The sequence below is a fragment of the Cimex lectularius genome, unplaced genomic scaffold, assembly GCF_000648675.2.
Source record: "Cimex lectularius strain Harlan isolate CLEC.00 unplaced genomic scaffold, Clec_2.1 scaffold84, whole genome shotgun sequence".
In the NCBI taxonomy this organism is placed as follows: domain Eukaryota; kingdom Metazoa; phylum Arthropoda; class Insecta; order Hemiptera; family Cimicidae; genus Cimex; species Cimex lectularius.
The window spans coordinates 504,392-518,478 of record NW_019392631.1 but is presented as its reverse complement, the minus strand read 5'-3'; the positions used below and the strand labels follow the sequence as shown (position 1 = coordinate 518,478).

The following is a 14,087-nucleotide window of genomic DNA, read 5'->3' as shown; positions in this document are numbered from 1 at the left end:
TCGAACCCTACATACTTACAAATGGGCTGCACCGGCACGCACTCCGACCGGTTCAAATAATCGTAATTGAAAAAAAAAATGTGTTTAATTTATGTGATAGGCCGTGAAGGAATGGCATGGATATATAGGTTTGTCTGCATTTGATAGATTTGATGTAGTATTATTAGCAATAGTGGATGTTGTTAGTGTTGAGTTGTAATTGTTGATTATTCTGTTGATTATGTGTTTAGGGTAGTGATTGTTATGTAGGATATGTTTGTATATCTTTATGTTCTTGCGGTGAAAAGATTCATGGCTTAATGCATAATTTAAACAATGTTTGTATATCCCAGGCTTTCCTTTCCCTAATTATCCCCTCTATATAATCCTGAAAGGATAATCAGGCCGAACCATTACCAATTCTTTCCTATTGTAGGCTCCTTTTACCTCAAAGAAGCCGACTCCTCATATAAAAGTGTCTTTATTCAAAAGGTGGGGTTGAGATAGTCGAAGGTCTCAATCAATATTTTACATTAAGGTTTTTAGTTGAGATAAAAATGGCAATTGAAAAATGGCAAAAAGGAGGGAAAATTCAAAAGGTGGGGTTGAGATGGGAAGTTAGTGTCGAGGTCACGATAGCTCAATGGTAGAGCAGCGGCGTATCTAGCCGAAGATCGTGGGTTCCAATCCCGCTCGTGCCATTGACTTTTTTATCTCAACTAAAAACCTTTATTAATTGTTATATATTAATTGGTCAAGCGGCCACGAAATTAGTGAATTTTACATAAAGATCAATTAACTGAATAAAGTTATTTGGTCAATAATGGAATCCACGAACTCTAATGGATTTAATAAGTAAAATGAAGTATATCTTCACTAACGCTCTCTATGGTCATTTCATTTGTTGCCGACAATCAAATGGATTACACGACTTAAAAAATGGCAAAAAGAGGAAAAATTCGAAAGGCTGTAGGTTGAGATGGGGAGTTGGTGACCGAGTGGATCGAAGTCACGATAGCTCAAGTGGTAGAGTGGTGGCGTATTTAGCCGAAGGTCGTGGGTTCGAATCCCGCTCGTGACACTGGCTTTTTTATCTCAACCAATATCTTACATAAATGATTATTTGTAGGTCGTAAGATGCGGTCTAGTGTGACGACATCTCACGACTGTCACTAAACACCACACACACCTAACATAAAGATCATTTAATTGAAAGAAGTTATTTGGTCAATCGGAGCACGAACTCTAATGGATTGAATAAATATTATATATTTGTCTGTGCGAGTAAAAATTTATATTAAAAATTTCAATTTAGTTAAAGTAAGTTAAGTTTACCAGTTTTTTCCCGCAACAGTAGAGGTCATGTCAACCCTTTGGGTGTCGGTGTTTTTAAAAATAGGCCCATTTGTAAGTATGTCGGTTCGGCTGTAGGACAGCTGGATTTGAACCCTGGACCTTACAGGGATGGACACTGTGTCAACGCGTTAACCTTCCGGCCATACACACATTTCCTCCCTTTTTGCCTTCCCCAGTTTCCGTGTTTATTTTTAAACCATGAACAATATTTTCATTTCTATGTCGATCAGAATGCATATCTGTATTCCCAGCGTTTTCAACTACCTGATATACGAAGTATAGGATATAATAATCAAGTTCTTAAACCCTTGGAAGATCTTGTAGACGATTCGACGTCCAAAGAACGAGTAATTTGATATTTCTACCCACAGACTAAAAAAACTATATAAACACTGTTAAACCTACGCAGTTTTGAGTAAAATTTCTTACTCACCCAATGTTGTTATTGTCCCAATGTTGTCGTCTAATAACTTTTCACCCTATCATGGAAACGTCTTTTTACAATGCAGATCCCTCGTGTGTGGCAGGACGTCTCCCGAAAGGAGAAGAAAAAAAAATCCTCACCGTCGTAGTTTACAAGTCGACAGGAAACGTAATTTGTGCGCGGACGGTGGAACGGATAGAAGGGAAGTTTTTATTGAGACGATTTATTTGTGTGCGAAGGGCGCCAGCGGTGAATAATATTTGTTTAAGTCGGTTGACAAAACTGGAAGGCAGAAAACTTTCGGCGAGCCCTTTTCAGGGCGACGGCCGGGGGAATTTATGTCTTCCTCGGACCGTCGGTCGGTAGGCCGAAAGCCGCGGATATCGAAGAAAATAATAGAGGACGAAATGGGAGAAACAGAAACTCAGTTTCTCGGCGAAAACAAGTGGTTATAAATTACGAAAATGGAAGGACCGGAGGTTAAAAGGGCGGAGGTGAATGAATGCCGGTGGAAAACGAATGTAGACTTCCACTGGCCAATAGGGCATTCCATCCTCTCTCCCCGATTAACCCATTATCCGCAACGACTGCCCTTTCGTTTTACAAATCGATCTACCATTTTTTAAACTTTAAAATAACACTTGAACACAGTCGACAGTTTGAAATCAACTACCGTTCGATATAGCAACCGGGACGAATTTAATCGGTTTGTAAAGATAACGATTTGAGTAATATCTCAATTTCCTCCGTTTGGATCTCGTCTGTTCAACGATAAATATAAAATGAGATAAGATAATATAAAATCAGTAAACATGAGTGATCTTTTAAAAAATTGACGAGATTTTCAGATCCAAAACAGATACAAATACTGAAGTCTGAAGCAGCAAATATGGAAAAGTCTTACATGAAAAAAATACTTGTATATAGGAAAATTGAAAAAGCAAATATGAAGTCTCCTATTTAAAAAATACTCGTATTACAGCAAAACTGAAATAAGCAAATATGAAGAATCTAATACATAAAAAAATACTTGTATTATAGAAAATTGAAAAAGAAAATATGAAGTCTTATATTCAAAAAAATACTCGCATTACAGCAAAACTGAAAAAAAGCAAATACGAAGAGTCTAATATACAAAAGAAAAAAAATACTTGTATTTTAGTAAATTGAATAAGCAAAATGAAGTCTTATATTCAAAAAAATACTCGTATTACAGCAAAACTGAAAAAAGCAAATATGAAGAGTCTAATATACAAAAGAAAAAAAATACTTGTATTTTAGTAAATTGAATAAGCAAAATGAAGTCTTATATTAAAAAAAAATACTCGCATTACAGGAAAACCGAAAACAGCAAATATAGAAAAGTCTTACATGAAAAAAATACTTGTATTATAGAAAATTGAATAAACAAAATGAAGTCTTATATTAAAAAAATACTCGTATTACAACAAAACTGAAAAAAACAAATATGAAGTCTAATAAAAAAAAAAATAAATAAATAAAAAAATACATGTGTTATAGGAATATTTTTTTATATTAGACTTCATATTTGTTTTTTTTAAGTTTTGCTGTAATAAGAGTATTTTTTTAATATAGGACTCTTCATATTTGATTTTTTAATTTTCTATAGTGTTACAATATATTAAAAAAATATTTGGTAATTGTAGACCTTTTGTCTATGGATTATTCGGAAATCGTGAGATGCTGTCTGGTGTGATGTATGTTTTACAAAAACATTTTCTTTATCGAGCCAACGTTTCGATCTTTATTGAGATCATCTTCAGGGTGTTTATTTTCTGCGTAATTGTGCCATTCTTGTGTGTCGTGTTGAGAGTCAATGTTTACCATGGTATTCTAAACCTCAATTTTCGAAAGTTGGCACAAGAAAACCCGAATCAAGTATACATGACATCCCAAGTTCTGTGCCATAACTTTCTTATTATTTGACCAATTTAAAATCTGATTATACCAACGTTTTAAAGAAAGAAAAAAAATTAAAACAGTTGATAATAAAGTATACGTTCTCATTTAAAATTTCAATGGTCTACTGGCGGCAGTGAAGTACCCTGGCGGTTTATATTTTAAAAAAGCAGTAAAAAGTTAAAACTAGTCTAAAAAATATTAAATACATATTTTTTTCGATAACGTTATGCGCTCAAAAGAAATGAAGCCCGGCCATCTAAAAAGGACACCCTACATATTACAAAAAGAGCTTGACATCCTTTTTATCTCCGACGAAAGGTTTTCACACCGTGGGCCGTGGTACTTATAAAAAAAACTTCTTTATATAAATGCCCATGGGTTCCGCCTCATATATGTATATTCTACTCCCCTACCTTCAATGAGTCTACCTTGTAATATATTTTTCTCACTCTGACCCGATCACACCTGATAGAAATACTCCAAAAATACATTTCTAAACTGAAAAAACTTGTATAAATTTGGAAAGACTATATCATGAGATATTTAAGAGGCACTGAATATTTATTTAGAAATCAAATTACGGTTTTTCAAGTGTACTCGGAAGGTAAACTCCTTGGGTCTGTTACGAGTTACTTTTTCGATTGCTTGACCAAACTCCCTTACAGGAAAAACGATGGATATACAAGGCAATATTGAAACCGACGTGGGTTTGCAAACAAGCCGAACGATCCAATATCCAAACAATCCAATCCCTACAATCATCGCAAAATTGACGAGGCTACTTTCTATGTATGCAGCCATGCCACCCTCAATATCCCTTTCGTCCGTAACCTGGCACAAAGCCGATATCTTAGATACACTCCAGTCACGTTCTAGTCAACCTACTCAACTCTTTAGGCGTATGAAAAAAATTCGGACATTCAATGATCATATTCTATACCACTGATTACTGGAACATCACCAACGGATGATATAGCATACCGTAACGCAACCATCGTCATCTCGATTCATATGAGAATACCTTACTCTTGTTCACGCCAATGCTAATTTTATGACTAACAGTTTGTCAATTGTGTATTAGTTTAATTATTTGCAGTTTTAATCAATCAATTTATAACTTATGATATATAACATAAAAATAAAACTGAAATCACTGGAATAATTTGGCACAAAAAAATAAAAAAGATTTATTATACACTGACAGGCAAAAAATTCCACCCACTTGTAATATAACTTAATTTGTACATTTTTTATATACTAATCAAAGTTTCACGGTTTTTGATGTTTAATAATTGGGTCTTTGTCTAAAACAGCAAAAAAAAAGTGAAAATTGCCAAGCAAAAAATTACTTAAGAAGAACAGATAATTTTTTTAAAATGTTGTTTTAGATTTTTAATTAACATTTCAATATCGCCTATTTCCTCCTCTTGCCTTAATTACATCTTGAAGATGCCTCGGCTACCTACCAGTCTGGAAATGTCTCTTTGCCGGAGGTTGGCCCATTCTTCAGTTGAGTTGATCAGGTTGGGGAATGGAGCCAAATCAACTGAACTACAGGCGCAAGCATCTTTCCAGCCCAAATGCTTGCAATTGCGGTTGGATTCGTAGTGGTACGTGGTGAGACCCCTGGCGGGTACTCGGAGAGAGACGGCTATCCGTTGTTCTGGTAATCGGAGCACATACACTGGGTAGCCGCACTCATCTGGGGGTGGTTGGCATTTCCACTTAAAACCAAAGCCGTCGTCGGAACGCATCCGGAAGTCCCTACGCTAGGGGGGCCCCTCCACTCGGGCCGCCTTCTCTATCTACGGGGGTACGGCGGAGGTTCGGATCGAATTCGTTCGGCCCTTGAACCAAGCGCTGTGCGGCACACGGTAAGGTGCACTGTTTGGCTGACCCACCCCCTCGGACGGGGCAAGTGAGAAGAAGAAGGCTGTTTGGGTCCCTAGGGTGTGGACGGTTTGTCTACACCTAGCTCGCGAGCATGGCACTAACCGCACGTGAGCAGAGGTGCGTCGCCTCCCACCTTGGGAAACAAACGTCTGATAAGGCCTTGTGCCAGATGCGGACGATAAAGAACCTCATCGTCTTTCTCAAGACGATGCGACTCGAAAGGGAACTTCATGGCCCACTCTTCACGAGTCCTTTTAAGATCGTGGAGTGTATCAGGAAGTGATGGTCGTGCTCTATTCATCTTTTGAGGTTATCTCGTAAGTGTTCGATGGGGTTCAAGTCTGGAGAACGGGCTGGCCAGGCTAAGACCCTGATGTTATGCTGTTGAACGTACGTTTGTACTATGCGAGCGACTTGCGGACGGGCATGGTCGAGCATTAAAATATGACTGTCGCTGATTTCATCGAGGATAAGCAACGAATGATGTTTCGAAATTTCATCCACATAGCGAGTGGCCGTCAAAGACCCTCCACAAAAACAACCAAATCTGTGTGACTCTCCATTGAAATGTCCGCCCACACCATCACTGAGCAACAAGCCATCAGTCCCTACTGATTTAATCTTCTTCGAGTAGTGTTCAGCAGCAGAACTTCCTGGAGCTGATGAATCGCTTCAACAACAGTAAGGTACCGGTTTCAGTATAATTATCAAAGACAAAAAACGGGCATCCTATGGTTTTGTTACCCTAGGGCATCCATAACCGGCCTTCTAAGGTAGGACATAGTTTCTCGAAAACGTCTCGGCGTCTCGCAGTTTCCTATGAAACTCCGATGACCGTAGCCGCTACCTGATGGAACGTCCATCATCAATAAGTGCCACACCATGCGCAACACCGTCACTAAATGTCTTTTCTAAGTTAAAAATTGACATTAAGAAATCAAAGATGACAACTAAACAGTTTATTGCTTCCGAATTCAAATGAGTCTGAATAAATATTTTAAATTTCGTAAAAAGTAAACATTGAAAAATCCTTTATCCATGCTTTGGATTAAGGATTAAGTGTGTTTACATCTAATTGTTATTCCCAGTTTAAAACAGCATAAGCAAATGTTATTGGGAAAAACAATTAGACATTAAGGGCAGAATTTTCTTTTATCGTGAAAATGAAAAACAAAAATCAATTTGGGTGGAATTTTTTGCCTGTCGGTGTATGATCTTTAATACTGTACTCTATGGGAGATTTCTATTCATACATTACAAATATATTCGTATATATTTAGAGGATATTATGCTACTTTGGCAGAAGAAAAAATATCAGTCAAACTCCGAACGACACAAATAGCACTTTTGGAACGTCATGATGCAGACGAGGTGGCCATGCTCTAGGCCATAACCACTGCGATCCGGCCATCTGAAGCTAAAAATGCGATAAAGCACGATTAAAAGAAAATGGTAGCGTCGATGGGCCGGATAGGTAGAGAAGTATAATGCGTTTCAATAGCACTGCGATAGGAGGCCCTCGGAGGACCTCACTCGTAGAAAAAAGCACATCATCAGGGGTCATCCTCACCCGATTAAGAATAATATTCCATGGGAGGTTGACACGCGGACACTTACTTTTGGTGCAATGCCTCCTTATCAGGCATGTAGAGAAAGCTTGCTCGATGGTCCCACATAGTTGAAAGGTCCTTGGCTCCATATAGAGAGCGTATAGGAATACCATCCGACATGAGAATCGTGCTTAAGCTCGGCAGCAAATCTTTGGATGTCCTGTTGTGATTTTTAGAGGAATAAGGGTCTTTTTGTGCACTTAACGTGTGTTGAGAGTGAATATATTTATTGGGGTGCATGTGTGAGAGGGTCGATGGAGGAATATTGGATACCATCGACCCCCAATTAGGTTAGTTATGTAATATGTGTAGTGGGTGATGGAGGAATATCAGGTTCTCCATCACCCTGAATGAGAAGTGACTATGAGTTTGGTTTCGTTGGAGGCTGAACTGACCTAGTTGACCCCTGAACGTCTAAGACCGAGGTCTGACACCCGAACTGCCAACATCCAAAGTAAGTGATTCTCTAGGCCTCCTGGTAATTACTGTAAATTACAAAAACTGGAATTGCCGGTAGATTGCGAGAAGTGGCTCAAGGCTCAGGAATGCACATGCGTATGAAGATTTGAGCTTATACAAACGAGTAAATCCGTAATCAGTAAAACACCATGCTTTGCGGTTATCATCAAACGTAATTCTTTATATTTTACTAGCGCATTTTTTCTTAAAGCATAAAAATATATTTAATGAAGTAAGAAATAACATACAGCTCACCTGTGTCGATTGTAATCCATAACAATCTGATGTATTGGGAAGAGTATTTTCTTTTGGCCAGAATATCTGAAAATAAAATAAATTGATATACGGCAAATTCACAAAAGTTAGAAAAGACTACTTTTTACAATTAAAGTTACTAATAATGTAAAAGCTAGGTACAGTGAAGTGACAAAAAGAGGAGAAATATATGCAACTCACCCACAATATTTACGGAAATTAACATCCAAACCAGATCGTAAAACGTTCCTAACAAAACGAAAATCACATAAGCTCACTTCTGATGATGGCGGAATGTCGAAGATCTTATCAAAGTGATGGAAAACGACCAAACTACACTTTCAGCTAATGAGAAAATCTCACAAATTTTAAAATGATCTTCTCTTGATCACTATACTGGGTTAGTAGATACATTCATCAGAGTGATCAACTGCCGTTCGGTTTAATGTTCCACTATGTACACTAAAATAATTTTTGTTAGATTCTTAAGGTTAAACGCGATTCTCTCTCTTTTAGGCCCTTCAATGTGTCCTACAACAATTGATGAATATTGATTTATATTCAACACCCCAGAGTCTAAAACACTGAAAGTACTCCAATTAAATTTATCCAAAGGGGAGTAGTTTGGATTAATTATGTTTGTTCACAGACGTCCCCTTTCCTCGGTTTTATACACTTTCCATCGGATCGAGTCCAATTTGAGCAATCGAATAGTAACAAATGCCCTTTTGTTCTGAATAGCTGTGCTTTCCGACAAAGGGGAGCTTTTTCTAAAACGATAGCGGAGAGAGAGAGTTGGCCGGTTGGTGATTGATCGAGTCCCGACGAAGCATGGCTACAGGACTTAAGCCGCCACGAAGTGCTTCAACCCAAGTGTCGATTTTAAATCCGGTTACGACATTTTACATTTAGAAAAATTTATAACATTAATAGTATTTACCAATTACGATTATGTACTGTATTGTAGTTGAGATTTTCCTCCGGTGAAAAAAAAAACAAAACACAACGCTCAAAATAGTGCATTAAGAACAAAACATGCGTTGCGATTGTCATAGTGATCATTGTGATGCACGCTGTGTGACTGTACGTGGCGTGCGTTTGACATCGCATAGATATGCACACCCTACGAAAACGTGACAAGGCATCGGGTAGCGTCGCATAGCGTTGCATCGGGTAAGTGTGTTCCCCGCTTTTAGCCAGGAACACACTTACCCGATGCTACCCGACGCCTTGCCACGTTTTGGTGGGGTGTGCACATCTATCCGACGCAAGCACACGTCGCGTACAGTCCACAGTGTTTATCACAATAATCAATATCACAATCGCAATGCATCTTTTGTTCTTAATGCACTATTTTGAGCAAAACCTTGTAATAAATTGATATGTAAATTTTATGAGCACAATCATCTAATAAATTGTTTGTTAAACTTAATTGTTTTAAATAAAGTTACTCCTAACCATCATAATTAAACAATGTTTATAAAAACTTATGAATTTATGATCTCGTTTAATTTGGTTTACATTAAAATAATATGTTGTAATTAATGTAACGACAAAATTACATGTCCTTAGTTTGAAAGTATAGTTGAATCTGGGCAGTGGGGATCGCGTAGCGTAGAGTAGGGTGGGTAGCATTGCGTGGCATCGGGCAGATGTGCATGGGGGTAATACAATCTTATGGAAAATTGGACTTTGGATTTACGTCGGATTGCATCTGGTAGCGTCGCATAGCATTGCATCGGGTAAGTGTGTTCCCTGCTTAAAGCAATTGGTTGACCGGTTTATGTTATCTGTTATAACCGGCCGATAGCTATCCCCTGGTTAAGGACAACAATCGATTATTTTCAAAAAATAACCGTAGTAAGGTCTATGCTTGACGGACATACTGTGTGAGGCTCGTGATTTCTGGGCTGTCCTATAATTTAATTAGGCTTTCTTTTGATAGGATAGAACTCCCAAGGTGTAGTTTACGAATCCCCCCTCAATACTGCGCATTAAGTAAAATGGGAACGTTATCCACGACCCGCTACCACCCGAAAAGCGTCAAACAGCCATAAAAAGTTCTGCAACGACAATCTCTTAAAGTTATCTTTATTTAAATTAAACAAACAGGTGTTTAGGAGGAGCTAACTGTAGATAAACTGACTAGATTAGGTCAATTCTACACATTCGCAAATGTATTGACTGGAGATCTGCGATAAGAGATTTCAGAAAAACTAGACAAACAGTCGATGTTTTCCCTGGTGGGTCTAAAAAGCCATGTTTTTCGCGTAAAGAACGACAATGTATGAACCAGGAAACGTTCGAATTGATAATCTCAGCGGCTGTGGTTTTGGTTTCGTGCAGCAAGCAGGTTTTGTCGAAGTACAAAAAATGAAGCTTTGAGGTAAAAATAAAATTCAGGTCTGCGGAGGTATCAAGATATGTTAGTATGGTGTTACCCTCACCAGAATGGAAAAACACTGCTGCAATTGGAGAGGGCCAAACTCAGAGGAGTGGTGGGACTACTAACTGGTCACTGGTATCTGAGAAAACATCTACACAACATGGGTATATACTGCGATGATCCCATTTGCAGATTATGTAATGAGGAGGAGGAAACAGCCACTCATGTCATCTTCGAATGCGAAGCAACAGTCAATGACCTGAACTAAGGAACTAGGAAGGTACATTAAGCCGGAAGGCTGCAGTGCCTGGGGAATACAAACCCCGCTTCCTAGTAACCTTTTCCACCATACCATACCATACCATAGTATAGTTTTAAACATGGCACTGAAAAAGGTTTACGTTTAAAAACCTCGGCCTTTTTCTATACAGCCATACTATTCAAACCCATCATACTTGGGACCCATAGCAACGAATTTCGATTTTAACATCCTGGTTGATCAGTGCATCCCGGGTCCTATTAAGGGCTACTCTTGCTGCAAACACCTTTTGCTTGAATTGTCCGTACATCGCAATTTGGGGAGTACAACACCTAAATATTTTATTGGTTGACTTCTTCGATTTCTTCCCCTAGCAAGTGCCACTTGTCAGAGTATGGTAAAGAGGACCACTACCAGAGCTCTTTAATATGCCAATTTTCTTGAATACTAATATTTTGACCTCTTAAGGTTCTTAACGTTCAGGTTGATAATTAATTTTAATTTAAGACCTGCCTATATTAGGAAGTTTTGTCACAATCTAAAAAGGATACTCTATATGTTACAAAAAGAGCTTGACATCCTCTTTATCTCCCATGAAAGTTCATCACACCCTGGCCCATGGTACTTATAAAAAAAACTCCTTTATGTGGATTCCACCTCATATATGTATATTCTACTCCCCTACCCTACAATGAGTCTACTTTGTCATATATTTTTCTCGCTCTCACCCGATCACATCTTACAGAAATACTGAAAAAAACTTGTATAAATGCGGGTACACAATATAATAAGCTATTTAAGAAGCAAAGAATATTTATTTAGAAATCAAATTACGGTTCTACAAACTTTACGGGTTACTTTTTTGATTGCTTGACCGACGAGCCAAACTCTCCTACAAGAAAAAAGACGGATATACAAGACAATATTGAAACCGACGTTGGTTTGCAAACAGGCCGAACGATCCAATATCCCAACAATCCAATCCTCCTTGACAATTAATTTTAATTTAAGTGTGTGGTGTTTAGTGACCGATAGTTAATGTTTATCTGGAGATCATGAGATGCGGTCTGGTGTGACGTAGGTTTTAGAAAAACATTTTCTTTATCGTGCCAACGTTTCGATCTTTATTGAGATCACCTTCAGGGCCTGGGATTTATAAACATTGTTTAAATTATTAAATTCACTAATTTCGTGGTCCGCTTGACGAATTAATATATTACAATTAATTAAGGTTTTTAGTTGAGATAAAAAAGTCAATGGCACGAGCGGGATTCGAACCCCCGACCTTCGGCTAGATACGCCGCTGCTCTACCACTTGAGCTATCGTGACCTCGATCCACTCGGACACTAACTTCCCATCTCAACCCCTTTTTTATCTCAACTAAAAACCTTAATTAATTGTAATTGTTTAAATTATACAAATACATGTAGGATGTGAAAAAGTGAATTTATACAATGCTAGAAATTTTAGACTCAATCAAAGTATTCGTACTCACTCAGTATTTGATTTCTGTGTAGATGTATCATTTGGGTATCGTGTTGAGAATGCCGGTGAGATATTGATGTTTTATGTTTTTATACGTTAGATTTTGAAGGGGGGTGGGGAAGGAAGTCGGTATAGAAAGACATTTTTGTATGAGGAGCCGACAATGGTAAAGAACGGGTAATGGTTCTGCCTGATTATACTTTCAGGATTAGATATATGTTTTGTGGGATGTGATGATGATATAAGTATGCTATCGATATTGAATTTGATTAATGATATTACCGTGACAAAAATAATAATTTATATATATATAATAACATTTTTTTAAATGTTATTATATATATAAATTATTATTTTTGTCAATTGTTAATGTTATATGCGAAACATATAACTCACTACTTTACATAGATGTCTTGTTCACCATGTATAACTGAATGCTGTCCATGTGCTTCATAACCTAAACCAACGCACTTTTACAATAGCTTTATCCGATAAGAATTTTAGTCTTCTCTCTTGGGAGAGTATGCATTATTGTTTTAATTGTCGATTGTTGAATTTATATTAATTATGTACATTCTTGATCCTAATAAATAGGCCCTGATGATGGCAACATAATGTTGCCGAAAGCTTGGTGATCCCAACACTTTTGTCTTTCTTTCACCTAGTAAAGACGTTAAATTTACGTTTATGTTTGTTTTGTTCTGTGTGCATTATTTTTGGATTGTTGAAATCGAAATTGTATTGGTGTTCAAAATGGTGGGTGATGTAGGATTTTGCTTGGTTTTTTTGCAATCATAGATAGGTTCCTTTACTCTCTTGTCCAGATATTGGGATGTAATTCCGATGTAAGCTGCCGAACAGCTTAAACAATTGATTTTGTAAATTATGTCAGACTTATTTGTTTCTGGTGTGGGATCGTTAATTTTTTTTTTTTTAAGTGTGTGAATTGTTTCAGTTTTTAAAGGCTATTTTAAAGTTATCAAAAGAGAGAATGTTTTATTTATGTGATAGGACGTGAATGAATGGCATGAATATGTATGTTGGTTTGTCTGTATTTGATAGATTTGATGTAGTATTATTAGCAATAGTGGATGTTGTTAGTGTTGAGTTGTAATTGTTGATTATTCTGTTGATTTTTATTTAGAAATCGTGAGATGCGGTCTGGTGATGTAGGTTTCAGAAAAACATTTTCTTTATCGTGCCAACGTTTCGATCTTTATTGAGATCATCTCCAGGGCCTGGGATTTACAAACATTGTTTACATATAAGAAATACTTTGATTGAATATAGAATATATTTTGCATTGTATAAATTCACTTTTTCACTTCCTAAATGTATTTGTTAAATGTAAACAATGTTTGTAAATCCCTGAATGTTTGTAAGGCCCTGAAGATGATCTCAATAAAGATCGAAACGATGGCACGATAAAGAAATGTTTTTCTGAAACCTACATCACCAGACCGCATCTCACGATATCTGAATAATTACATATAACAATTACATTTTGGATGTGGAAAAGTGAATTTATACAATGGAAAATATATTTTTTATATATTCAATCAAAGTATTTCTACTCACTCAAAGTGTTTTTCTTCTGTGTAATTGTGCCATCCTAGTGTGTCGTGTCGAGATTTTGCTATTTTGTATTTATATACGTTGGATTTTGAAGGGGTCGGGAAGGATGCTGGTATAGAAAAAACATTTTTGTATAAGGCGTCGGCTTCTTTGAGATGAAAAGAGCCGACGAAGGGAAAAAATGTTTCGACCAGATTAGACAGTTTCGACTTCAAAAATCCAAAAGTATTACACATAGAACAAAACAAACATAAACGTAATTTCTTAGAAATGGTTTACATCAACAGAGATAAACACAGCAAAATATACTTTGATTGAATATATAAAAAATATATTTTGCATTGTATAAATTCATTTTTCCACATCCAAAATGTAATTGTAATATGTAAACAATGTTTGTAAATCCCAGGCCCTGAAGATGATCTCAATAAAGATCGAAACGTTGGCACGATAAAGAAAATGTTTTTCTGAAACCTACATCA

General features: G+C 37.0%; 1 protein-coding gene across 8 annotated transcripts in view; it reads right to left on the bottom strand.

Annotated features, from left to right (window-relative positions):
• LOC106662809 (bifunctional heparan sulfate N-deacetylase/N-sulfotransferase) overlaps positions 1-14,087 on the bottom strand; it is a 189,059-nt gene that overhangs the window by 17,319 nt on the left and 157,653 nt on the right. For 6 of the 8 annotated variants that reach the window (XM_024227679.1, XM_024227725.1, XM_024227740.1 and 3 more), the window contains one exon: positions 7,900-7,965. Coding sequence is in view for 2 of the 8 variants with exons in the window: in XM_014387173.2 (XP_014242659.2) it covers positions 7,900-7,965 (66 nt within the window). In the remaining 6 variants the exon portion in view is untranslated. Of the gene's footprint in view, positions 1-1,768; positions 2,446-7,892; positions 7,966-14,087 lie in introns of those variants that run through there. The other 2 variants (XM_024227716.1, XM_024227788.1) reach the window with 2 other exon arrangements.